This window comes from Dioscorea cayenensis, chromosome 17 (assembly GCF_009730915.1).
Source record: "Dioscorea cayenensis subsp. rotundata cultivar TDr96_F1 chromosome 17, TDr96_F1_v2_PseudoChromosome.rev07_lg8_w22 25.fasta, whole genome shotgun sequence".
NCBI lineage: Eukaryota > Viridiplantae > Streptophyta > Magnoliopsida > Dioscoreales > Dioscoreaceae > Dioscorea > Dioscorea cayenensis.
This window is the reverse complement of record NC_052487.1, coordinates 21,744,256-21,771,906: the sequence shown is the minus strand read 5'-3', so window position 1 is coordinate 21,771,906 and position 27,651 is coordinate 21,744,256. Positions and strand designations below refer to the sequence as shown.

Genomic DNA, 27,651 nt, shown 5'->3' with positions numbered 1-27,651 from the left:
GTGTGTGGGGTTTCTTTGGACAACTTTTTGATGTCCGTTCGAACCCTTCATCCATGAAAGACCTGTGGGGGAATTGGAGGAAAAACTTTAAGAGGCCGATATCCACCTTCTGGGATCTCTTGATTAGAGCCATTACTTGGAACATTTGGCTTGAAAGAAATGCCCGCATTTTCTCTTCTTCTTGTGCTTCACATGATGCTATTATTGCGAAAATTGTTCACATGCTCCATATGTGGTTTAATGCAGTTCCTGAAACTAAAAGATTAAAGCTGGAGGAGCCCATGAAGAAAATCAAGAGGAGCCTGGAATTCTTGTCGACTGAGGAGGTGGAGCTCGATGTCCCTCCGGAGCATATCTCTCCAACGGGAGAAGTTTAGCTCTGTTGTTTGTTTGAGAGATGCCCCTGTCCTGTGGGGGGCTCTCAGTTTGGTTGTTTTCTGGTGACTTTGTTTTGTTTCTATCCCTATCTTTGGTGGATCCGAGGCCCGTGTTCTTTGCCTATACCTAATTTTTAATGAAATTGTGGTTTATCCACTTTTATCAAAAAGGTAATAATAATTTGATATTACGGAGAAAATTGAAAGGCACATCTAATTTGATATTATGGACCCCAAATTAAAAGACACATCTAATCATAAAAGATATCCTTCACTTATAGCTGATGTCACCCCACGTAATAACTAATTTCTACAGTATTGTAAAATCATTATTCACCCTTTTTTTAATTTAATATATATGGGAGTGCCGTCTTTTGACTTTTCTAAACTGGACCAACTGGCTTTAAAAATTGGAATAAAGAAAGAGTTAAACACCCAAGAACCACTGAACAAGAAGAAAAAAACAACTGCATATTCCAGTAGCATTACTAATGTAATTAAACAAATCCAAGTGGTTCCAGAATAAGCGGTCATAGACTAGACTCTCCTCAGCATATTCCACTAATAAGTATAAAACACATGGATGCGTCGGCAAAGTACGCCAATTCGGCAATCAAGCGCCGGCCATGCCAGCACTTCGCCAACTAATTCTCACATTCAAACAAAGATAAGTCTTGTCATCCATTTCAATTTCAGGCTCCGTATGAGCACTTCTCCAAGTAACTCTCACAATTTATTTTTATTATTTTTTTTAAAAAAAAGGTGGATAAAGGTTTTTTTTTTTGAGTGGTGTACTTTGCTTCTTCCTGTAACTCTTACATTCAAGGAAAGAAAAGTCTGGTCATCCATTTCAATTTTCTAGTTCTGTGAAGCCCTGGCCTTCCTTTGCCCTTAATTACCCCATAAAACATTAAAACCCAGATCATCTCCACACACACACACACACACACACACACATTCTTGATCCTTGCCAAACTCTTCCATCCGTCAGCGGAAACCATTACCAAATAAATTACTACAATCATGTATGACTCCAATAACAACACTACTACTGCACCTCCTCATGTTGTTCTAGTTCCACTAATGGCACAAGGACACACAATCCCCATGCTTGACATGGCACGGTTGTTGGCCCAGCGTGGCGTGCACGTCACCTTCATCACAACACCAGTGAACGCGTCGCGCATCAAACCCATCATAGCCCGCGTGCACGAGTCCAAACTCCCTATAAACTTCATCGAGATCCCTTTCCCCTGCGCCGAAGCCGGCCTCCCCATCGGCTGTGAAAACTTCGACCTCGTCCCCTCCATTGATCTATTTGTGAACTTCTTCCAAGCCATCCAACTCTTCGCCCACCCGCTCGAACAAAGCCTCAAAGATCTCGTCCCCCGTCCGACCTGTATGATCAATGATATGAGCAACCCGTGGGCCGCAAACGTCGCACGTTCACTTAACATTCGGACCCTTATCTTTCATGGCCCTTCTTGCGTTTACATCTATTGTAGTTATGTTTTTCAGCAGCATAAGATTTATGAGACTGTTACTGATGAGTTTGAGGAAATTTCAGTGCCTGGTTTGGCTGATAATGATGATGATGATGTTGTTGGTCAGAGTTTTAAGGTATGCAAATTGCACGCACCAGGGTGGTTAAACGCGCCGGGTTTTGAGAAGTTTCGTGATGAGATTTTGCATGCAGAGGAGACTACTGATGGGGTGGTCATGAACACTTTCCATGATGTTGAGCCTATGTTTGTGGAGGCATATAAGAAGGTGATTGGAAAGGATGTTTGGACTGTTGGGCCACTGTGTTTGTATGACAAGGATGATTTGAGTGCTAGGATTGAGAGAGGGAACAAGGCTGCAGTGGATTCAGAGAAGTTGTTCGGTTGGCTTGATTCTATGGAGGAAAGGTCTGTGCTTTATGTTAGTTTTGGGAGTCTGACACGGATGAATGTGGGACAGATATTGGAGATTGGGTCAGGACTTGAGGCTTCTGGGGTTCCCTTGCTTTGGGTTATTAAGGATGTGGAGAAGTCTCCGGAGGTTGAGGAGTGGTTGAAAGGATTTGAGCAGAGGATGAGTTTGAGGAGCTTTGTTATCAAGGGATGGGCCCCACAAGCAGCGATACTCTCACACAAGTCTGTTGGTGGTTTTGTTAGTCATTGTGGGTGGAACTCAACGTTGGAGGCAATCTCAAATGGTGTGCCAATGATCACTTGGCCGCAGTTTGCAGACCAGTTCTTGAATGGGAGGTTAGTTGTGGAGTTGTTGAGGATTGGGATTGCTATTGGAGTGAAGAAGCCAGCGTTTTATTATGGTAAGGATGAGATTCCAGTTAAGAAGGATGATGTGGAGAGGGCTGTGAGGAGGAGTTTGATGGGTGATGGAGAGGAGGCTGAGGAGAGGAGGATAAGAGCTATAGAGATTAAAAAAAAGGCTATTAAGGCCATGGAAGAAGGTGGCTCTTCTTACAAGAATATAACTAGGCTCGTTGAGTACATCAAGCATGAACCTGGCAAGGATGTGCAAGGGACTCAAGTTTAAAGTTTAATAAATTTGTATATATGTATTTCTAATATATTTTGCATCTCAGAACTTTGTATTTCTATTTTTCAGCAATATGTTATATGTCATGCTTGTTTTTATAAATGGAAAATAACTTAATTAGACCATACATTTTAACACATATATACGCTCCACAGTTGATCCATTATTAGATAGAGTGCATATATATTTATACTGCACACCAAGATGGTTCTATTAAATTAATGATGAATGAAAGAATTTCTTGACGGTGTGGTGGGGTAAGCGCACATGTTCCAGGATAATCTGTTGGCCAACATATGAGTACAACCAAAACAGGACAAAGATGCATTATATTTCCATATTCGAGTCAAAATAATTGAAGCAGTTCAAAAGCTACACCAAGCTGCATAACATGGAGCATATATATACGTCCAGTTTATTTTCAAGATGGGCCTTTGAACCGCCAGTGAACTATTCAAGGAATGATATGCTGAAAACCAGGGTGCTCGGCTCCCTCTCTATACTTACCCTCTTCATTACCTTTTGGCTTTTAGTGATGCATCCTGGACTATTGGCTCCCGTAGAAAGGAGAGCCTCTTCCTCTGTTTTTGTTTTTTTCACCGTCTCATTCTCTATCATTTTCCACCAGCAGTGTATAATTTGTTTGTTCTTTAGTTTTTTTATCTGCTGTTATTATCTTGCAGTCTTTTTCTGTACTGATCAGTTGTTCTAATCTTTAAAACATTTGTGTTTTTACTCATTTCTTTAAAAAAATATTTTCGTGCTGTAAAATAATTTTAATAAATTTATGATTTATTTATTTTTTATATATATATAAATTCATAAAATAAGGCAAATGATAAATTTATGTGTTGATTATGGCCGAGTGTGGGAAGGAGAAAGTGTTGTTTACATAGATAGCTCGGTTGATTTTTTTCTTATTTATAAATAAATTATTAAGTGTAATTTATTTTAACATAAACTCCCAAATGTGTCATATCAGATATTTCGATGTTACTTATGTTACTTGTTAGGGGATTAAATTAAATCTCACTTAGTTTAAGAAGATATTTAAAATTTTTAAATCATTTATAAAAAATATTATTAAAATTAAAATCTGTGAAATGATTTTTTTTTTTTTTTTGAATAAAGTGGATTAACCACATGCAATAAAAAAGAAAAAAAAAAAAAAACAAAACCCCACAAAAAAAGTGACGGGAGAACAACCTATAAAATGACTTTAATCCAATTATTTTTGCATAGCTAAGCTTGTTAGTTTTTATAGCACAAGCTATAAGTGTGTCAAAAAAACAAAAAATAATTAAAAAAAACAACATAATGGAAAAAAAAAAAAAAGTCTTCTCTCGAGTCTCACAAAATTGAGGTTCCTTTTAATCATCATTGGGAGGAACTTCTCAAGTTTGGCCTTCTTAGAGTCTGGAATTTTAGGTAATTTTAGGTAATTTTGCATTAAATATAAGTTTCATTATTCTTTTATTTTTATTTAAATCACTGAGTCTAAGACTCCCAAATTTTGCATCTAATTTATAAAAGATTGATGTTGTAATTCTACCGAGTCTAAGACTCCCAAATTTTCATTTATTTGAAACATTCAAATTTTTTATCTTGGTACTTAGCAGCTACAGAGAGTTTTAAGGTGAAGCTAGAAGATTCTAACTCGACCATCAGGCGGAGCTTTGAGTTTTTGGGACCTCTTGTGGAGGAGTTTGGTGGGACCCCACATACTGAGGAATTGCAGGGTTAAAGCGCGGGCTAGTCTCCTTGTTTTAGAGGGGAGAGGACCGTCTCTTCGCCCAACTTTTAGACTTTTTTCTTTTCTTTCTTTTCTTTTGGGTTGTTTCTCCCTTCTTGTGGTTGTTTCTGTGACCTCGAAGTTGTTGAAGGTCTTTATTTTTAATTGAAGTGGTTTATCCACCTTTTCAAATAAAAAAAAAATTCTACCGAGTCCAAGACTCCCAAATTTTCATTTATTTGAAGCATTCAAATTTTTTTAATATACCACCCATCCTCTCTGGTTTCCGTTTATTTCTTGTTTGTTGTTTTTTTTCTTTGTACTAGTCATTTTTATTTTAATAAATTATTGATTTATTCATTTTATTAAAAAAAATCATATTGTGGTAAAATTGTACGAGTCTAAGATTGGTTGGGCAAAGATTTATGTGTGCCCTTTTTCTTAGGACGCCACAACCCTTTTCCTAACAATACCATAACGGTCGGTCCTAGACATAAACAATTAAAATCCATATGATTTTTCGGGCTAGTATATATAATTCATTAATTTTTTTAAAATTTTAAAATTTATATTTAAAGTTTTCATTTATTATTATATCAACCACGAATCCATATAAACTGAAAAAACTTTACTGTTGTTTTCTAAAATATGAAGGCCTCTTGGCCTCCCCAATTCATGATTTTTGTAAAAAAAAATTATATTTTAAATTTTTATTTATTATTATTTTATTCCTATAATCATATTGATAAAAATCTTAATTGTTTTTACTTAAATATGAAACCTATCTTGTTTAATTAATTTATAATAATATTAAATTACATAAGCTCTGTAGTCCGTCCATAACTTTCTATTATGTAATTTATTATTTAATAATAATAATATATATAGTTTTGCTTATGACCCATTATTACTAAGTTTGCCCTGCATACCATAGACCTGGACAACCATTTGTCAGCACCAACCATGCAAGAGGAGGTTCCATTAGTTACTTCCATATTTGGATCCATTCCCGAAGCTTGTCGCCTTCAAATAGAATTGATCGCCACCGACCATAGTGCAATAGAGATGGTGCAAACCTTGTGCTTTGACATAAGGTCGACTCTCCCATCCTGCACACCTCCTTAACGTCATCCTTGCCGGCCAGTGTGAGGAAGACATTATCGTAGAATGGTGTAACTGACCCTCCTAAGTCTAAATTATTTTATAAAGAATTCATCCTCTACTAGATTGTGTCACATAATATAAACAATACATTGAAACAATATCATACCTTTATTCTTCTCTTCTTAAATAAAATAGATAAATCATAATTTATTAAAAAAATTAGTAACATAAGTGCCAGGGATCAATCACAAACCAAGGAGCAATTTGGGAACTAGGCAATATTATGCAGTAAAACAAATTAACTTCTTTCATTCAACTAATTTTGTTCATGTGCACTGTATTTTATTCAAAATTGATCGGATGATTTTATCTTGGTTATCTTCAGTCGAGGACAGAGTACGTGAGAATTTCGATGATGACATCACCTCTGTTCGGAAGAGCTTGAAGTTCTTGGGGTCCAGCGATGAGGTTTGGGGTGCGACCCAGTCTACTGAAGAGGTTCACGATGCGGTCGTAAGATAGGTGTTTAGTTGCTGATGGCCTTGAGGAGGGCCGTTGTTCCTCTTTCTGTTTTGTTTTGTTGTTGATCTCTTGTTGTTTCTTTTGGTCTGGTACCTTGTATCCTTACCACATCTAGTGGTTGGTTGTTACTTTTATTAATATAATGGTTTATCCACCTTTTTCAACTAATTCTTCATGTTTTACTTAAACACTAGTTGATTCTCTTAATGTGAGACAACACAAGCAATAGAAGCTGAAATTAGATGATAAATTGTAGTTTGCTAAATATAAAGATGTAGTGGCTCCTTCCTTGTATTATATATCCAAAAAGGTAGCCTCCAATTGGGAGAAGCACTAATTATTTCTGCAGGATGAAAAACACAAGGGATCTGAAAAGGAGAAACAATATTTTTTTTGAATAAAGTGGATAAACCACGAATTTTCAGCTTACATCTCCAAAACATTCATTATTATTTCTCAGCATTTAATTACATAGAAAGCAACACATCTCCACACCTTAAGATTTTCGGAAAAAAAGGAAAGTACAAATACCCCTCATAATTTTTAAACACATGTACCTTATATTAAGGAAATTTTACTAAAGTACCTTCTGGTTTGTCTACTTATCAATACAGGGCTTGTAGTTTGAGTTATAACACTTTAGTACTCTGTCGTCTAAACCGTTTGTACAAAAAAAAAATACCAAAACGCTTAACTCGGTTAAATCTTAATGACATGGCATAAAAATGGATATAAATTTACTTTTTTTTACCCTTATTTACATTACTAAAACATGTATTAATAAAAACCAATCAAATCCAGCTATTTGCATAGTATTTAAAAACCATTAAAGTTATAATTGAAGGTAGACTTGAATGATTCGTAATTAGAAAAGGCGTTTCAACAATGTAAATAAAGGCAAAAAGATAAATTCAGAATTAAATTAAAAAGTTAAGCGTTTTAGCACTTTTTTGCATATGGTTTAGATTACAGTGTACTAAAGTGTTACAACTTAAACCACAAGTATCAAATTATCAAAGAAAGCAAAACTTTCCTTTTATATTATATTTTAAAGCTTCGAGTAGTCACAATTAACTAGTTAACTAATTAAGATGGCGGCACATTACTCAACAAATGAGAAACAGAAACACCATTCGGAAAAAAAGAACGCATACATAAAAAGATAAAAATATTTAAAAAACAAAAAAAAAACAAGATAAAGATAAATGTCAAACTGATGTTAGCTCTTAAGAAATGATTGTTATGAGAAATCAACCATCTACATTGACACCATCCAAGTGGAGTTATGTCACACCCCGAACCCGGCTCGCCAAACCTGGTGGGCCGACAAACGGCCGCACACCTACAAGGCCAAGACTCAATAGGCGTGTAAGGCCTCAAAACCCAATTCTCAATGCAGTGAGCTATTAAACTCCTGATCTGAAAAAAAAAAATTAAACAACAAATTATGAGCTTAACAGCGTAGTAAGTACCCACTAAAAAATATCAGGATCATAAAAGTTTCAAAATTTCAAAACTCATACAAATATAATAAAATACAAGTTTATCAGAATAAAATTTAGAAGTTAAGTTTTTCAATAAAACATAACTGATCAAAAGTCAAGCATATATGTCCAACAAATAACTATTGCCAAAACAAAATGTCAGAGGTCATATGTTTACCCTCAGTGACCCGAGTCAAAATATCAGAGGTCATAAGTTTACCCTCAGTGACCTGAGACAGAATTATCAAAATCCGTTATTCTTCACCGACAGAACGGTGGGAAACTATGGTTTCTATTTCACAGATACATGTCGACACGGTCAATGTTTAACTCCCAATGACAGTGTTATTGTAAAGTTAGTTGGGGACTAGAAGTTGTTATGTCAAAATATGTAATGTCCAAACATTTATCAAAACAGAATACATAAATTTGATGATCCCATTTTCAGATAAAAATAATTCCAATTCATTTCCAAAACTAAATACTTACATACGAATTTCAAATAATATATAAATAAGTAATTCAAAATATAATTTGAAATAATAAGCATTTTTCTCGAAAATTTTAGAAATTCAAAAAGACTAGAATTTTTTAGTATATACATTTAATAGGATTTATATGAGGGATACTTACCTAATTAACGACCAGATTTCGAATTCTTTCACCAATCGAGTTTTCTTGGAAAGTCTTATATTTGGGAATAACCCATCAGAATTTCAAGTAAATCAAATTCTAAAATTCACACGAATGGAAAAACATATTCAAGACATTAACAAAACCACCAAGATCAAGACTAATAACCAATTCCCCTACGAACCTTAAGATTGAAATCAACATAGCTTTGCAAATTCTAACACAAATAAAAAATTTCAATCTTCTACAAAAACTAGACATCTACAACTATAATATATCCAAATCTCATAATGATTTAAGATCTACAAAATTTAAGCAATCACTTTTAAAAATCATAAATATATAAACCAACAATTTCAGACATGCCTTTTTATATATCCAAATCTCATAATGATTTAAGATCTACAGAATTTAAGCAATCACTTTTAAAAATCATAAATATGTAAACCAACAATTTCAGACATGCCCTTTTTAATAAAATATATCTCACAACGTATAACTTCAAATAAGATTAAACTTTAGGAGCATATAATTAACTCGAAATTGAACAACTTCCTTATTAAACATGAGCCCTGATTCAACATCTAAGATCCTCAAATTTTCTGATCAAAATTCATGCTTCCTGCAGAAATGCCATTGAACACCGCTATAGAAATCTGATTATATCTCACAAATTACATTGCTAAAAATTCTAAAATTTGGCAGAGTCAAAGATAAAACCATCATATATAACTTTCTTATATAAATCTAAATCTAATTCAAAACTTATAATCATGAAATTAATTAAAAAAGCTGTTCAAGGGTTGTACAAAAATCCTATCCGCGTCACATGCGTCTAAAACTTATAATTTATAGGATACTCATGTAAAAGTTCAGAAATTCTGCAGATATTTATCCAACATCGAACTCTACAAGTTTCTTATTCGACTCTCCTCCAAATTCGCCCTCTAAGACATCTAACATCAAAGAGGAGTATATGCTATGCTAATATGAATTTTTGAATCTTATCCTCAAATTAAATCAAATCAACATCCTCACCAAACTCGAACCCTAACTAGTATCATGCCACGACAATCATAAGAAAGAGTATCAAAAAAATAAATCAGAACCTTATCTCAATAATAACAGTGAAACAAAACCCTGACGATGAGACCCTTCCCTTGTCCTCGTCGTCAACACCACCCGCAAATAGGGAGAAAAAGAGATGAGGCAAGCTCTCTCTTTTTTTCTCTAAATGGCAATCTAAATCCGAAGGAGGTGAAGAGACAGCTACGGTTTCAAAACTAAAAACAAAATCAATGGTTAAGATTAAAAATAAAAGTAACGGCTAAGATTTAATTAAGGGGTGGGGCTCACAAGTTATAACCAATATTCTTAATCCAGGTTTAATTATATGTTTAGAGACTATGTTTAACAATAGCAGTGGAGTCCTTCAGTTCGTTTCTCTATATCGAGGGCTGCAAAGAATCAAAGAAGGAATATTTAATCAAACCTAATAATAATCAATATTAAATGTGGGAAATAATTAAGCTCAAAAACATGGACATTGAGTTCAAGCCAAATACTCTAAATAATAGTCTAAATCAGGAAGTCCCTGGCTAATATGATATTACTACCTCCATGAATGCCAAGCTTCGTAAAGAGGAGCAAATATATAGGGACGGTGAAAATGGAAATGAAGAGATTCCTAATTTGGCAAGCATAAAGGCATTTGAACAAATGATGTACTAATTCTATGTTCAAAAAACAAAGCATATAGGTTAATTAGCAAACTATTGTAATATCTCTTAGCAAGATTTATTATTATTTTTTTAAGGTGAGGATTTTATTATGTAATGCAAGCTAATTAAAAAGTTTGATAATTCAATGGACAGTTGCTCTTCCAAAAAGAGTCACATAGCTATGATTTCAGCTACCTGTATTTAAAAAACAGTAAAAAAAATAAACCCGAAAAGTTTCAATTACTCCCAATGGTCCATGATCAGAGGATCAAGCGCTCCCTCAACTTCCTGGGCACTAGACCCACTGATTTCATCGGCGATTCGGTCCACACTACTGATCAGGAGTAGTCCTCCTATCCTTGTAGCTGGGCAGGCCTGTGTCCCCAGATGGTTGACTTCGCCGTCCCAGCTTATCTCATTTTCTCTTTCTTTCTGTTTTACTTTTGCTCACTGTTTTCTTCATCCATGGTGAGGATTTCAGTATGTTATTTTCTTCTAGACTTTTCTTGTTTGCGATCTTTCCTGTTGTACTACTTTGTTCCCTTCTTTATTAATAAATTAGTGGTTTATCTACTTTATTCAAAAAAAAAAATTGATGTGAGTCAATAGAAAAAGATACGTAGAAGGCCGCAAGCAAATCATTGAGGGGTAGCAGAAGGAAAGTGATAGTGTTGAACAAATAAAGAAGGCATGAAGTATACGCCACCTATGGAAGTTAATGGGAAAGAGGTAGCCAAGAAGAAGAGTTCTAGCCATAAGTCCATCGGAGCATCGTTATTATGACAGTAATGGGATGTAGAAGAATCCATCCTTAATAATGGGGATCATTTAAAGAAGAAATTAAAGGCTAGTGGCCAATGAAAAGATAACTATTTAAAAAACTTACATTTATTTCAAGGGAGAGAATTAAGTTCCCCACAATCTCCCTTGTGATGGTAATGAAATTTGATGATTTAATGCAAATGGTGCCCTTAACTAGAAGAGAATCTTTTATCACCATTTACAAAGGGCAACCTCTCTCTTTGGTTCGATTTACATTATTTTTATATCTTTTATGAGTGATTATCGGTATTTTTTTTGCATAATTAAAAGAAAAAAGAAATACAAAAGTCACCAATGGTAAAGTACATTTTAAAAAAAATACAACATAAAAAAGGGAGCAAAATGAACTTTTCATGTGTTATAAAATTAATTCAATGCAAAATGAACTTTTCCCATTTAATTTTTTTCTTTACGAGGTTAGCAAAAAATTTTCAAAACAAAAAAAAGTCTTGAATCTCTTTGCATGTGCTTATGTTGGTACTCTATTTCCAAATAAATATAAAAGAACGTCCACCACCAAAGTGGTCCCTACATTCTTGACTGGCAAATATTCAGGCAGCCATTGTTGACAAAACATACGCCATCAGTTAGCACTGGAATCTAGAAAACCGGCATCGTCCCCATCTCTAGAAGACTATAAAATCAAATACGAATATCTTTAAAGAAAAAAAAAATAGAATGGTCTTTAAAAGTGGTTTATCCCACTTTAAAAAAATATATTTAAAAAGATTATTGAGATCGGTCAATGCCAAAATACTAATTTTGAAACAGATCTAAAGCCTTTCAAATATTTTTAATAATTTTAATCCTAAATAAATTCTTTACATGGCCACGGAGATATTCTTTAAAATTTAATAAAACCACACATATTGTGGTGCCTGTTCACATTCTATTTCTAAAGATTAATCGTATGTTTTTATCCTGGTTCTCAGCAGATGTCCGATGGTCTTAAAGAGAAGGTTGAGAAGTCTATGTCGATTGTTTGGTGAAGCTTGGAGTTTTTAGGCTCTTGTGCGAAGGAGATTGCTAAACTGCCATCTTCCGAGGAGGTTATTGATCACGGCACAAGCTAGAGGGTCTCTTGGAGCTACTTAGTGGAGCCTTTTCAGTCACCTTTTTTGTGTTTTTGTAGTTGTTGATCCACAGCTAGTGGGTTTTCGTTTGTCTTCCACTAGTATTGTGGTGATTTTTGTACTTTCTCCAGTTTAATATATGTGGTTTATCCACCTTTTCAAAAAAAATATATAAAGATTCAATGAAACAATTACATAGATTGTATTCTCTCAAATCAAAAGTTGCTGCATAACCTTTTTTTATTTTTTTATCATCTAAATTCGGAAATGATAAACTAGAAATTCCTTTCTAAACCTTCAAAGAAAAAGTACAAAAAAGACCCTTGTGGTTTCCGAAATTTGTTTTATTGGCTCAAGGAAAAGTTCTGGCCCCGATGGTTTTTATGTGGAATTTTATATGTTTTATTGGAATCTAATTGGTGATCATTTTTTTTTACACTGCTAAGATTCATGTTTCCTGTGGTAGAACATATGTTGCTTTTGATTCCTAAAAAAGATAATTCAATTTCTGTTACGGATTTTTGTCCGATTTCGCTCTGTAATGTCTTTTAAAAAGTTATTGCAAAAATTTTGGCCAACTGTTTACCATTTGTGATTTATAAGCTAGTGGATCCTGAGCAAAAAGGGTTTATCCCGGTGCGTGGCGATTATGATAACATAATCGCTGCCCAGAAAATATCTCATAGCTTGGAATTTGATTCCTCTGTCATCCCTAGGATGATTTTAAAAACTGATGTCGAGAAAGTTTTTGACACAATCTAGTGGCTAGCTATTCTTGCTACCCTTCGGAGAATGCATTTCCTTGAGCGTTGGATAGAATGGATCCATGTTTCTCTGTCCTTTGCCTCCTTTTCTTGTATTCTTAATGACCACCATTCCTCCTAGATTCACAATAGGAGGGGAGTCAAACAGGGAGATCCACTCTCCCCTTTGTTCTTTCATCTGACCTCCCAAACTCTCTATGCTATTTTGAATAAAGCTGTCTCTTAATCTAGTTCCTGGTTTTAATTCAAATCTTCCTAGAGACTTCAACCATTTGATATTCGTTGATGATCTCATCCTAATCACTACGGCTTCTAGGAATTGAAAACCGCTAGAAACTGCCATCTTTGCCTTAATATTTATCAAAAGCTTACAGGTTAAAAGCCAAACCTCCTTAAATATGCTATTTTTCTTCCCTCTTGGTGTAATAGAAAGGTTTCTAAACTCATTTCCAAGATTTTGGGCATCAAGTTAAGTCAGTTCCGTTCACCTGTCTTGGTGCTCCCATTTCTCCTAGAAGACTCTTAGTTAGCCAGCTAAATTTCCTTCCCAAAAGAATTAAGTCTGTTATTCACTCCTCGAACCATTCTTCCATTTCAACTACCGGCTGCATTGTCCTCCTCAACAGCACTATTTTTGCAATCCTAAATTATCTTCGTTTTGTTATGAATCCGCCCAATACCATTTTGGATGTTATTTCTAAACTTGCTCGGGATTTTCTCTAGGGGAGAAATGGCAATAGTAGTAGCTTCCACTCGGCTAGTTGGACACTTACTACACTTAATAAAACAAAGGGAGAGCTAGGAATTAAAAATCTCAGATATGTCAAACACTCCCTTATGGCTAAAAATATTTTTCCTATTTTTAACTCTGAAAACAAAATTTGGATTAATATTTTCAAAGACAAGTACAAATTTTGGAATCCTTGGACTAAAGATAAACCTTATCGCTCTTTTTGGATTTTTAAATCAATTTGCAATTAAGCTAATTTCCTCATACCTAACTTTAAAATTCTTTCTGCCAATCCCTCTTGTTTGGACTGGTTGAAAGATCCTTGGATTATGGATCTCCCTATCACCCATAAACTTACCATTCTAAACATGGATCTTTCTTTTGAAGATTTGCATTTCAATGATCCTCTTGACGGCAATGATTTTCACTCTACTTCTCTAAAAATTCTTTTTTTGTAAAAAAACTTAGATTTGGAGAGGATAAATAATATCAAAATTGATTCTGCTGATGATAGCCTTTGGGTTTGGGCCCCTTCCACACTTAAGACTACCATTTCAGCTTCTGTTTATGACTTTATGAACTACAATGGTAGTGATTTTGAGTCTTTGAAAGGTTGGAACTCCATTTGGAAACTGTGTTATGCCTCATATCAAGACCTTCATCTGGAAATTAGCTCATGGAAAGTTAACCACGGGGGCTTTACTCTACTCTTTAAATATTGGGCCTTTTGTTCTTTGTCCCTTCTGTGGATTGGAAGAAGAAATAGCTTAGTATCTTATTAGGAAGTGCAAGCCTAGTGATACAAATTTTCTTCACACTGGAAAGTGGTTGACTTACAATTTTAACTCAAGTGTAGGGGCTCTTAGGCTAAAGCTCTTATTGCTATTGTGGCTTGGATTATTTGGACAAAGAGATGCAATTTTATCTTAAAAAAAAAAAAAACAGGCTTGATTCTATTACTTCTAAAGTTGAAGCTTACTGTGTTGATTTTTTCAGAGCATCGAGGAAAATCTACAGGGAATTCACTAAAGCTTTAAGGGACCGTTTGGTTCGTGGTAATGTGAAAACATTACCACCTGTTACGTGGTAATCTTTTCAGATTACCACATTTGAATTAGTCACGGTGGTAATATTGATGGTAATCTGTAATTACCAACTTTGGAAGATTATCAAAAAATTTGGTAATCCCATTACCACCAAAATAGCTGGCTATATTGGATTACCAAGTAGGTGGTAATCTGAAATATTTTTTGGACAAATATGCTCTTTGTTTAAAAATAATAATTTTCATACTTTATTCGTTGGATAAAAAAATTAAATTTGAATAACATTATTTTGGGAATATGTTGAACTTCAAAATTTTTAATTTTTTTTATTCAAAATTTTATTTACTTTAAATGTAAATGTGCACAAAATTGGTAGACACAAGGGTATTTTGGGGAATTTAGAACATTACCAAGTTGATTACTATATAATATGAGTTTCCAACCAAACATGGTTATTATAAATTACCACAACATTCCTGGGCATATAATATTCCCGATCTCATTACCACTGGTAATCTCATTACATGGTAATATATCATTACTGCTAACCAAACGGCCCCTTACTTAGATTATATTCATGTCTTCACAGATGCTTCATGGCACCCTACAACTACTAGACCCTGTCTTGGTTTTATAATCATATCTAACTCTGGTTTAATTTTACTCGTTCGATTAATGGGAGCTGGTCATTCTTCTTCGGTGAGCGCTAAGATTGATGCTACTGTTCAAGCCCCTCAAATTTGCAAAGACAAAGGATAGAACCCAGACAAAATATATTGTGACCACCCAGGTGTTGCCCAACTGGTTCAGAAGCTTTATCCTTACATTGCCTAGAGATTTAATCTTGGGATCCAACCTTTAAAACAACCGATGGAACCATCCCAAGAGAAGACAATAGTATTGCAGATGAATTAGATAATCATGGAAGACTCAACCAGCAGCTCTCTCTTTATTTCTGTGGATTGGACAACCCAAATTGGCTTGAAGACTTATGTGCTCGGAGAAATCTCCACTTTTAATTGTTGTTTTGTTGTATTTGTTGTTTTTATTATTAAAGTGGATAAACCACAAATTTATTGAAAATAAGAACAACAAGTACAACAAAAACAACATAAATGAAACTTGCAACAATAGACTAAGAAACCAAAGAGGAGAATTCGCCACCAGAGGTAATAAACTCTTAACAGGAAATGAAAAAAAACAAAAAAAGAGGCAAACACAGTTGAGACGAAAGAGTCCACTAGGAGGCGACAAAGGTCTACTCAGACTGCCAAAAAACTTCGGCTAGATCAGGACGAAGACTACTCCATGTCGTTGGAATTTCCCTCAGGCTCAGTATTCAAGAAGACGAGGAAGCTCTTCAACTTTTGAGTTGATTCCGCCGGAACTTGGAGTGGGTCCTTAGCTGCAGAAATTCAAGAAGACGAGGAAGCTCTTCCTTTTGAGTATCAATTTTTTTTTCCTTTGTTTTTCTGTTGTTGTTGTTTGTTTTTAGTTACTTTTTTTCTCTTTTTGCTCAAAAGGGAAAACCTTTCAAAAAAATGGGCCAACTCACTCGGGCTCCCAAACAAATAAGTGGGGTCTTTCTCAACGAAAATAAAAATAAAAATAAAGTTGGGTTGACTAGTTGTCGTCGCGTCACCATTTCAAGTACCGTGAAGCCCAAGCCACCCTTCGCCCTTCTCCCCATAAAACCCAGTTCGATCATCTCCACACACAACCGTGATCCTTGCCAAACTCTCCCGTCCGTCTCCGCAACCATGACCAAACAAACAACCATCATCAATGGCTTCAACAACAACACTACTACAACACCTCCTCATGTTGTTATAGTGCCACTAATGGCACAAGGACACATAATCCCGATGCTTGACATGGCACGGCTGCTGGCTGAGCGCGGGGTGCTCGTCACCTTCATCACAACCCCAGTGAACGCGTCGCGCATCAAACCGATCATAGCCCGCATGCACGAGTCCAACCTTCATATAAACTTCATCGAGCTCCCTTTCCCCTGCGCCGAAGCTGGCCTTCCCCTCGGCTGCGAAAACTGTGACCTCCTCCCTTCTAAAGACCTCGTTGTGAACTTCTTCGACGCCATCCGACTCTTTGATCACTCTATCGAGCAACGCCTCAAAGATCTCGTCCCCCGCCCGACCTGCATGATCAACGACATGAGCAACCCGTGGGCCGCAAACGTCGCACGTTCACTCAACATTCGCCGCCTCGTCTTTCATGGCCCTTCTTGCATTTACATCTATTGTAGTTATGTTTGTCAGCAGCATAAGATTTATGAGACTGTTACTGATGAGTTTGAGGAAATTTCAGTGCCTGGTTTGGCTGATAATGATGATGATGTTGTTGGTCAGAGTTTTAAGGTATGCAAATTGCACGCACCAGGGTGGTTTAACGCGCCGGGTTTTGAGAAGTTGCGTGATGAGATTTTGCATGCAGAGGAGACTACTGATGGGGTGGTCATGAACACTTTCCATGATGTTGAGCCTATGTTTGTGGAGGCTTACAAGAAGGTGATTGGAAAGGATGTTTGGACTGTTGGGCCATTGTGTTTATATGATAAGGATGATTTTTGTGCTAGGATTGAGAGAGGGAATAAGGCTGCAGTGGATCCAGAGAAGTTGTTCGGTTGGCTTGAATCTATGGAGGAAAGGTCTGTGCTTTATGTTAGTTTTGGGAGTCTGACACGGATGAATGTGGGACAGATATTGGAGATTGGGTCAGGACTTGAGGCTTCTGGGGTTCCCTTACTTTGGGTTATTAAGGATGTGGAGAAGTCTCCGGAGGTTGAGGAGTGGTTGAAAGGATTTGAGCAGAGGATGAGTTTGAGGAGTTTTGTTATCAATGGATGGGCCCCACAAGCAGCGATACTTTCACATAAGTCCGTTGGTGGTTTTGTTAGTCATTGTGGGTGGAACTCAACGTTGGAGGCAGTCTCAAATGGTGTGCCAATGATCACTTGGCCGCAGTTTGCAGACCAGTTCTTGAATGGGAGGTTAGTTGTGGAGTTGTTGAGGATTGGGATTGCTATTGGAGTGAAGAAGCCAGCGTTTTATTATGGTAAGGATGAGATTCCAGTTAAGAAGGATGATGTGGAGAGGGCTGTGAGGAGTTTGATGGGTGATGGAGAGGAGGCTGAGGAGAGGAGGATAAGAGCTATAGAGATTAAAAAAAAGGCTATTAAGGCCATGGAAGAAGGTGGCTCTTCTTACGAGAATATAACTAGGCTCGTTGAGTACATCAAGCATGAACCTGGCAAGGATGTGCAAGGGACTCAAGTTTAATAAATTTGTATATATGTATTTCTAATATATTTTGCATCTCAGAACTTTGTATTTCTATTTTTCAGCAATATGTTATATGTCATGCTTGTTTTTTTATAAATGGAAAAATAACTTAATTAGACCATACATTTTTAACACATATATACGCTCCACAGTTGATCCATTATTAGATAGAGTGCATATATATATTTATACTGCACACCAAGATGGTTCTATTAAATTAATGATGAATGAAAAGAATTTCTTGACTGTGTGGTGGGGTAAGCGCACATGTTCCAGGATAATCTGTTGGCCAACATATTGAGTACAACCAAAAACAGGACAAAAGATGCATTATATTTCCATATTCGAGATGATCTACATGTGACTGGTTTTGAGACCCAAGGTTGATGTTGTGTAATCGCTGTCATACTGTTATTGGCATGTTGGAGTTGGATTAGAAGAAGCAACACCAAGTATGAGTCTCAAGTCAAAATAATTGAAGCAGTTCAAAAGCTACACCAAGCTGCATAACATGGAGCATATATATACGTCCAGTTTATTTTCAAGATGGGCCTTTGAACCGCCAGTGAACTATTCAAGGAATGATAGGCTGAAAACCAGGGTGCTCGGCTCCCTCTCTATACTTACCCTCTTCATTACCTTTTGGCTTTTAGTGATGCATCCTGGACTATTGGCTCCCGTAGAAAGGAGAGCCTCTTCCTCTGTTTTTGTTTTTTCACCGTCTCATTCTCTATCATTTTCCACCAGCAGTGTATAATTTGTTTGTTCTTTAGTTTTTTATCTGCTGTTATTATCTCGCAGTCTTTTTCTGTACTGATCAGTTGTTCTAATCTTTAAAAAATTTGTGTTTTTACTCATTTCTTTAAAAAAATATTTTCGTGCTGTAAAATAATTTTAATAAATTTATGATTTATTTATTTTATATATATATATAATTATAAAATAAGGCAAATGACACTTTTATGTGTTGATTATGGCCGAGTGTGGGAAGGAGAAAATGTTATTTACATAGATAGCTCGGTTGATTTTTTTTCTTATTTATAAATAAATTATTAAGTGACTAATTTATTTTAACATAAACTCCCAAATGTGCCGTATCAAGTATTTCGGTATTATTTATGTTACTTGTTAGGGATTAAATTAAGTCTCACTTAGTTTAAGAAGTTATTTAAGATTTTTAAATCATTTATAAAGTATATTATTAAAATTAAAACCTGTGAAATGACTTTAATCCAATTCTTTTTGCATTGCTAAGCTTGTTAGTTTTTATAGCACAAACTAACCGTGTGAACAACTAAAAATAATTACAACAAAAAAAATAACATAAAAAAAATTAGTCTTGTGGACCCACTCCTTGATTAGATCCTAGCCGCTAGTTTTAAACTTAGATTTTTTTTTCTTTTATTGTAACTTTTCAGTTACTTTTTATTCAAAACCCTACCTACGTCTTTTTTGACAGCCCCAAACTCTTCGCCTCCTCATGTTTTGGTAGTGTCGTTTAAGAAAAAGTGAGATCTAGCATCTCTTCTTGGTTCAACGTGAATCTGGCGACGAAGTCGAGGAACTCACCTCTATTGGTGCTTGATTGCGAGTAGTTGAGGTAAGGTTTTTTTTTTTTGTCTTTTCCTTCTTATTTTAAGGATTGGATTTATTTGAGTATAAAATTAAGAAATTCCTTTTAGCACAGCAGAAACCTCTCTTCAATTTTAGAGGTCTTAGAGGCCAAATTGAGAGGATAGTAGAATAAGAAACTTGTAGAGATTGACGTTATCTAAGTACCTACAAAATTTCAAAATTTTTACATAAGTATCCTGTAAATTATAAGTTTTAGATGCAGGTGACGCGGATAGGATTTTTTGTGCTGCCCTTGAACAGGTTTTGATTAATTTCATGGTTGTAGTTTCTGATTTAGATTTAGATTTATATACAAAAAGTTATAGAAGGCGATTTTAACTTTGACACTGCAAAATTTCATAATTTTTAGCCATGTAAATTGTGAGATATTATCAGATTTCTATAGGTGTGCTCAATAATATTTCTGCAGAAAACATAAAGACTTCTTAGACAATTTGATGGTCTTGTACATGGAATTTGGAGAAGAGTAATATAACAAAATTATAGAGTTTGATGTTTTCTAGATACCTTTAAAAATTTAGATTTTTTTTATGAGTAGTTTAAAAGTTATATCATTATTAGTGTAGTTGTGCCCAATGATATTACTGTGCAGAATCTGAAGTTTGTTTGGTGTTTCTCATGGTCTTAGATGTTGTATCTGGTATAGCATAAAATAAGAAAGTGATGCATTACTGAGTTATCTGAATGCACGCAAAAATTATTACTTTAGAAGTTTTGAGAGATATTCATATTTGAAAGGGATACGTCTAAATTAAAAGCCTGCAGAAATAGTTGAAGATTCAATTGAATGTTATAAATTGTGTAATACTCTAAGTTGTGTGAATTTCTGATATGTCATAGTATTATGTGTCTATTTTTCCCAGAATTTTGAAATTTGTGATTTGGAAAAGTGTATATGAAGTTATGAGGGTTTTAGTACTCATTGATCATGTTAGAATTATTGATATGGCTTTTAAAGTGGGTAATTGCTATTGTACCTTCGCAATAATCAATGTTTGGGAGTGTAGAATAATAGTTTGAACTTTTTGCATTTGTACCCTTCTAAAAATCTTTTTTTAATACCATTGCCTGTTAGCCTTGATTTTGTTATTGAAAGCTAATAGGATCTCTTCCCAAATATAGGACATGCCAAAGGTGTAAGGTTTGGGAGTATTTTTGGACGTTAATCAGGTAAGTATCCATATATAAATTCTATTATATGTATATACTTGAAAGTTCTAATTTTGTTAACTTTTGAAATTTTTGAGAAAAAAAATACTGATTATTTTAATTTATGTTTTGAATTATTTATTTATTATTATTTTTGAAATTTCTATAAATTATTTGAAATTTCGAATTAGTGATATTTTATTTTGGATTAGAATTATCTGTTTGAATATGTATTTAAATTCAGATTATTTAAGTTTTAAAGTTTAGACATATTATCTAACTATGTATTACTTCAATTCTGAATTTCAGATATCTTTTAGTTAATTTCTGATTAATTATCATTAATATTATTTTTAAATTATTTCATGTTTGGATTAAAATAACTGGTTTATTTTGATATGATAAAAATGGGATCACGTGATTGCATATAACTTGCATTTTGCCCAATATAAATTTTGATAATTTATTATTTTGTAGACATGAAATATTTTGACACAGTACTCATAGTTCCCAAACTAACTTTGCAATAACCCTTTCATTGGGGTTAAACACTAACTGTGTCGACATGTACTCTAATATAGAAACTATAGTTTTCCACCACTTTCCGTCGGTGAAAAATAACGGTTTCTGGTAATTCTGGCTCAGGTCACCGAGGGTAAAAATATTAGTTCTGATAATTCTGACACGGGTCACTGAGGGTAAATATATGAATCCTGTTATTTTAGTTTGCCAATAATTGTTTGGGGGACCTATATACTTGGTTTTGACATCTGTGTGTATTTGAAATAAATTCGATTTCTGATTTTGATTTTGATAATTTATGATTTTTTTGTAAATGATCCCTATATTTTTTTAGTGGGTGCTTACTAGGCTATCAAGCTCATAATCTGTTGTTTAATTTTTTTTTTCAGATCAGGAGTATAATTAGAGGTGCAAGATGGGCCGGCCCGGCCCGACAGCTCGGGCCCAGAGCATGCGACTGCTCAGGGCCGGGCCCGGCCCTGACTTCATGATCGTGCCGCAGCCCTACCGTCCCATGAAAGGGGTCGCCCTGACCCAGAGCACGGCCCGAGCCAGTGGGCTAGGCAGGCCGGCCGTGACCCGCTTTTTAATATTAAATTATTTAAATTCTTTAAAAATATTGTAAAAATTGTAAAAAATACTTTAAAAATACTAAAAATATGGAATTTTTAAAAAAATCTAAATATCATAAAATATAAGTTTCTTGATTGTAAAAAATATACAACACATAAAGACTATAGAAAAAATAATTAAAAAATATGCAAAAAATTTTAATTTACATGAATACAAAAAAGATAAACTTTTTTAAATTTAACATAATATTAGAAAATAAAATTACATAGAAAAAATAGAGATAAACTAAAAATAAATTACAAATAGATATAGGAAAAAAATTGCCATTTATTTAAAAACTATGAGGACAACTTAGAAAATTACAAACTTCGAAACAATTTAGAAAATTACAAACTTCGAAAGCAATTTAGAAAATTACTAAAACTCAAACTTCATTCGATTAATCTATTTCTTCATCAATACGGGTTAAAAGGCTACAAATGTCGATTTTTCCAATATTTAAATTAGTTGGGGAAAACAAATACAAAAAAATAAAAAGCGGGCCGGGTCGTCATGGGCCGGCCTGCAAGCTAGTGGCGGGCCGTCTGCTGGGCTGGCCCAGCTCAGCGCTTGGGCCCAGCGTGGGCGCAGGCGTGCCGGCCCGCGGGCCACTGAGTGTGGCACGGCAGCCCCGGAGATATGGGCCGTGCTGACACAGCCCTGGCATCATGGTGGCCGTGCCGAGCCGTGCACAGCCCAACTTCGTCTTGGGCCGTCTGGCTCGGGCCGCACGCCCGCCAGACCTCTAAGTATAATAGCTCACCGCTTTTCGAGAATCGGGTTTTGAGGCGCACTCGCCTCTAGAGTCTCGACCATGGGTGTCGACGCATTGTCGGCCTCGAGATCGAGCCGAGGGCGTTTAAGGCGTGATAAGTCCCCTTTCGAGTCTCACAAAATTGAGGTTCGTTTTAATCATCATAGGGAGGAACTTCTCAAGTTTGGCCTTCCCAGAGTCTGGAATTTTTTGTAATTTTGCATTAAATATAAGTTTCATTATTCTTTTATTTTTATTTAAATCACATGAAAAAATAAAAACACATCCATGTAAGCAAAGGCTGTCATTCATCATTATAATCCAGCACCATCCGTTCTTGGTAGCTATCTGCCAAAGTATATCCTGACTCACTCCAACTGCCTAACAAACTAGAGTTTGATCATCTTGTCTCCTTTGCGTCCCCATGTCAAGTTGTTCATCTCCACACACATCCCCTTGGTCCTTCCCAAAGCTCTCTCATCCATCTCCACTGCCATGACCAAACAAACAACCACCATCAATGACTACAACATCAACAACACTACTACTAACAACACCTTCTCATGTTGTTCTAGTTCCATTAATGGCACAAGGACACATAATCCCCATGCTTGACATGGCACGGCTACTGGCCGAGCGCGGCGTGCTCGTCACCTTCATCACAACTCCAGTGAACGCGTCGCGCATCAAACCGATCATAGTCCGAGTGCACGAGTCCAACCTCCCTATAAACTTTATCGAGCTCCCTTTTCCCTGCGCCGAAGCTGGCCTCCCCCTCGGCTGTGAAAACTTAGACCTTGTCCCTTCCAAAGACCTTCAGTTGAATTTCTTGCAAGCTATCCAACTCCTTGCCCTTCCGTTCGAACAACGCCTCAAAAATCTCGTCCCCCGTCCGACCTGCATGATCAACGACATGTGGAACCCGTGGACAGCAAACGTAGCACGTTCACTCAACATTCGTCGCCTTGTCTTTCATGGCCCTTCTTGTGCTTTTATCTATTGTAGTTATGTTTTTCAGCTGCATAAGATTTATGAGACTGTTACTGATGAGTTTGAGGAAATTACTGTGCCTGGTTTGACTGATTATGATGATGATGATGTTTTTGGTCAGAGTTTTAAGGTTTGTAGAACGCATGCACCAGGTTGGTCAAACGCGCCGGGTTTTGAGAAGTTACGTGAGAAGGTTTTGCAGGGAGAGGAGACTGCTGATGGGGTGGTCATGAACACTTTTGATGATGTTGAACCTATGTTTGTGGAGGCTTATAAGGTGGTGGTTGGAAAGGATGTTTGGACTGTTGGGCCATTGTGTTTATATGATAAGGTTGATGATTTGAGTGCCAGGATTGTGAGAGGGAACAAGACTGCAGTGGATCAAGAGAAGTTGTTATGTTGGCTTGATTCTATGGAGGAAAATTCTGTGCTTTATGTCAGTTTTGGGAGTTTGACACAAATGAACGTGGGACAGATATTGGAGATTGGCTCAGGACTTGAGGCTTCTGAAGTTCCTTTCATCTGGGTTATTAAGGATGCAGAGAAGTGTCCGAAGGTTGAGGAGTGGTTGGAAGGGTTTGAGCGGAGGATGAGTTTGAGGAGTTTTGTTATCAAGGGATGGCCCCACAAGCTGTGATACTCTCGCATAAGTCTGTTGGTGGTTTTGTTAGTCATTGTGGATGGAACTCAACGTTGGAGGCAGCGTCAAATGGTGTGCCAATGATCACTTGGCCGCAGTTTGGAGACCAGTTCTTGAATGAGAGGTTGGTTGTGGAGTTCCTGAGGATTGGGATTGCTATTGGAGTGAAGAAACCAGTGTTTAATTATGGTGAGGATGAGATTCCGGTAAGGAGGGATGATGTGGAGAGGGCTGTGAGGAGTTTGATGAATGATGGAGAGGTGGCTGAGGAGAGGAGGATAAGGGCTAGAGAGATTGAGAAGGCCATTAAGGCTATGGAAGGAGGAGGTTCTTCTTATGAGAACATAACCAAGCTCGTTGAGTACATCAAGCATTATTAACCTTGCGAGGGTGTACAAGAAACTAAAGCTTAATAAATTTGTAATTCTGATTTTGTATCCCAGAACTTTGTATTTCTGTTTTTCAGTAATACGTTTTATGTCATGCTAGTTTTTTAAACATGGAAAATGACCACCGTTGTTGACAAGAATTAAATGCTAAAACATTCACGAGGAATCTATTTAAAAAAACAAAAAACAGTTAAGATAATACTTTTTAGCATCATGTGCACACCCTTATTAAAGCATTAGATTTATTCTTGTTTCTTTATCATATAATAGAGTACAGAGCAGAATCATACTGCACATGAAGAAAGTTCTATTGTATGATGAATGAAAGAATTTCAAGAGACTACTAGCATTAAGTATTCTAGAATAATCTGTGAGCAAACATGAGTACAAGGAAAGCAGGACAAGGATGCATCATATTTCCATCTTCAAGATGATCGACATTTACTAGTTTTGAGTGCAAAGGTTTATGTTCTGTAATTGCCATCATACTGTTATTGTGAAAAAGTAGAGCTTCAAAATGACTGCAAGGCCCAACTGCAACAAGAAGATTCCAGCCACAATCAGAAACCATCTTTCTCCAGCTGATTTGATGTGGGTACGCAGATTTAGGGCAACGAAACATGCCGACATGAACCCTGCAACCCCTGCGATCACCCACCGGAATATTTCGATGGGGACAACTGATAGGCACTGGGACATTGCAACAATTTCAGATCAAGCAGGTTATGATGAAATAACATCAAATTTAACCACAGAAATGCTTGAGTTTAAAAGAGTAAGGTGAAAAACTTAACAATTCTTGTGAAGCACAAAAATGAATTTCAATCAGGAATTCTATATTCTATATAGTTTTGACCTCTCTGCAGCTAATGTGAGGTGTAGAGTTGGGTATAGCATTCATCCTCATTCAATCACTTTCAAAACATGCTCCTCTCAAAAAACAAGAGCAAAATAAAACCACAGTAAACACTCAGCAAGTGATTATATGATATAGTTGACAGAAAAAGACAAATGATATGGCAAAACAAAACAATTTGTGATTGTCATATAAACCAATTCCATGCATTAAACTTGTTGAACTTACCGAGGCAGGGATGAACACAAATAGTGAGTATCCATAGAGGCACCAAAGTTGAACAAGCCCAGATGGTGCGGAGAAGTACTTGAGAATGACATATAAGCCAAGGGGAACCAAAGTAACATAACCATAGAACAACCCAGCAGACCAGGTGACAAGATTTATATCATAGTCCCAGTCTTTATTCTGTAACTTGTGTGCCAAATATGTCACAAATGTGCCAATGGCTGCTGCTACAAATATTAGGGTAGTGCATATCCAGAAAGGTCCATATCTACAAAATTAATTTAAAAAAAAAAAGTTTTACATGAGCATGAGTCCATTGTTCCAAGTGATAGCCACATTTATCATTTCAAGTATTGTAGTGCAATCTTATGCTATGGAACAACTAGGAAAATTAATCATTCAGAAAAATTGTGAATTTTAGGCTTTTTAAATACAGCGCACGAAAACATGAATGAGACTCCTCGAATAGCTTTAGAAGTTATACATCCACAAGTAGGTGGTTTCACCTATTACTGTTTATTTGTATAAACATATCGGCAGCTTTAAAAACAAAAGCAAAAACATGAACAAAAGATAGCATGAAATGTTCGAAGAGACATCACAAGACAAACTTGCAATCAAAGTTGTAGTACCCTGGAAAACATATCAAAAGGACAATTACTATGAATTATGGAGGACGGGAATATAGGGAGATCAGCTAAGAGAAACTAAATTTATTGATTGTTTGAGACCATGAATCTCATCCCAAAATCCAATTTCTATTACAGTATTACTTATAAGCATAGAAAAAAAAAAAAGAACCATAAAAAGCTCTATCTGTCAAACCAATTGCAATTCAGAATCAAAGAATACGAAAATTTCAGTGACGAACTTCCAGAAGGAAGCAAATATTACAATCTTCCTGCCCGTGAAAAACCTCATTCATGTCTACATTATTCAAGCTCCTACTTCTAAAATCAAATCTCATCCTATTCCTCAAGGTTTACATAAAATCATGGTGCAAATTTCACAAGTATTCAAACATGGTTTTCAATAGTTCATCACTGCATTCGAAAAATGATAACATCCAAACAAAATCTAGATCTATCACGAAAGAAGACGATAAAAGCATAAATCTGCAAAAGGTAAAATGCATACAGATCAGGGTTGTCAGAAGTCTTTTCGGTGAAACTCCCCTTGAACGGAAACAGGGAATCCCTAATCCTCTCCAATACATCCGAAGTATCCACATCAAAGTAAGGCCGATAAGCACCAACAGTGAACGCATGCATCCATCCCGTTGGCTGCTGCGACTGATTCGAACTCCCAGGCGCCGGCTTCGAGAATGTATCTAAAAAAAATCCCAATTTTCAGATCTCAATCACAAACAACAAAGAACACCAATGAGAAACCTAAACAAGATGAATATCTCAGCCAATACCATCAGCATCGGTGGGAGGACGGAAGACTGCGGAGATCTTGCCTTGAGTCTCCGATGGCGGGAAGGTCTGCAGATTCGAATCGGCGAAATTGACAACATGATCAGGGCCTGAGGCTGCCTGCAAGAGAGAAGAATCGTAGATTTCGGATTCATGGATCAAAACTCGAGAGAAATATATAGATCTGCAGAGGAGAAGAAGGATCGATCAATACCGGCACGGATCCGGAGAGGTTTTGTTTGTCAATGGACGTATACCCGCTGGACATCATCTTCTCTTCGAATAGCCCGCCGGAGGCGAGCAACGGTGGCCGGGAACGGTGGACGAGGAGGAGGAGGAGGAGGAGGACGAAGAGGGAATGAAGACTCACCACACCGCGAGATCGGCACCCTGTTTTTCGAGAAAACGGGGTTGTATGAGCTGCGCTACTCACGTGAGTAGCACGTGTATTAGAGGGAATGCCTGTCTAAAGGTCTATTTACTGATATACCCCTTGTTAAAATTATATTTACTTAAATACCGTAAATATCAATTTTTTTTATTTACATCACAAAAATTAATTAATAAAAAAAAATTTATCTCTTTTGTTTTGTACCTGTTCCTG

General features: G+C 36.1%; 3 protein-coding genes and 1 pseudogene across 3 annotated transcripts; 3 read left to right on the top strand and 1 right to left on the bottom strand.

Moving 5' to 3' along the window:
* The first annotated feature begins 1,174 nt into the window (after positions 1-1,174).
* Positions 1,175-3,065, top strand: LOC120280079 (UDP-glycosyltransferase 73E1-like). The gene has a single exon (XM_039286809.1). It carries the CDS (start codon positions 1,401-1,403, stop codon positions 2,919-2,921), a length of 1,521 nt encoding a protein of 506 aa, XP_039142743.1. The 5' UTR covers positions 1,175-1,400; the 3' UTR covers positions 2,922-3,065.
* A 13,114-nt stretch (positions 3,066-16,179) lies between these two features.
* LOC120280014 (UDP-glycosyltransferase 73C3-like) lies at positions 16,180-17,933 on the top strand. Its single transcript, XM_039286714.1, has one exon. The coding sequence runs from the start codon at positions 16,316-16,318 to the stop codon at positions 17,849-17,851; it is 1,536 nt and encodes a 511-aa protein (XP_039142648.1). The 5' UTR covers positions 16,180-16,315; the 3' UTR covers positions 17,852-17,933.
* A 4,959-nt stretch (positions 17,934-22,892) lies between these two features.
* Positions 22,893-24,636, top strand: LOC120280779 (annotated as a pseudogene).
* Positions 24,637-24,841: 205 nt separating this feature from the next.
* Positions 24,842-27,448, bottom strand: LOC120280042 (protein YIPF1 homolog). Its single transcript, XM_039286742.1, has 5 exons — positions 27,262-27,448; positions 27,050-27,167; positions 26,767-26,959; positions 25,630-25,897; positions 24,842-25,235 (listed from the first exon to the last, which is right to left on the bottom strand). Exons 1-5 carry the CDS (start codon positions 27,316-27,318, stop codon positions 25,029-25,031), a joined length of 843 nt encoding a protein of 280 aa, XP_039142676.1. The 5' UTR covers positions 27,319-27,448; the 3' UTR covers positions 24,842-25,028.
* Positions 27,449-27,651: the final 203 nt, after the last annotated feature.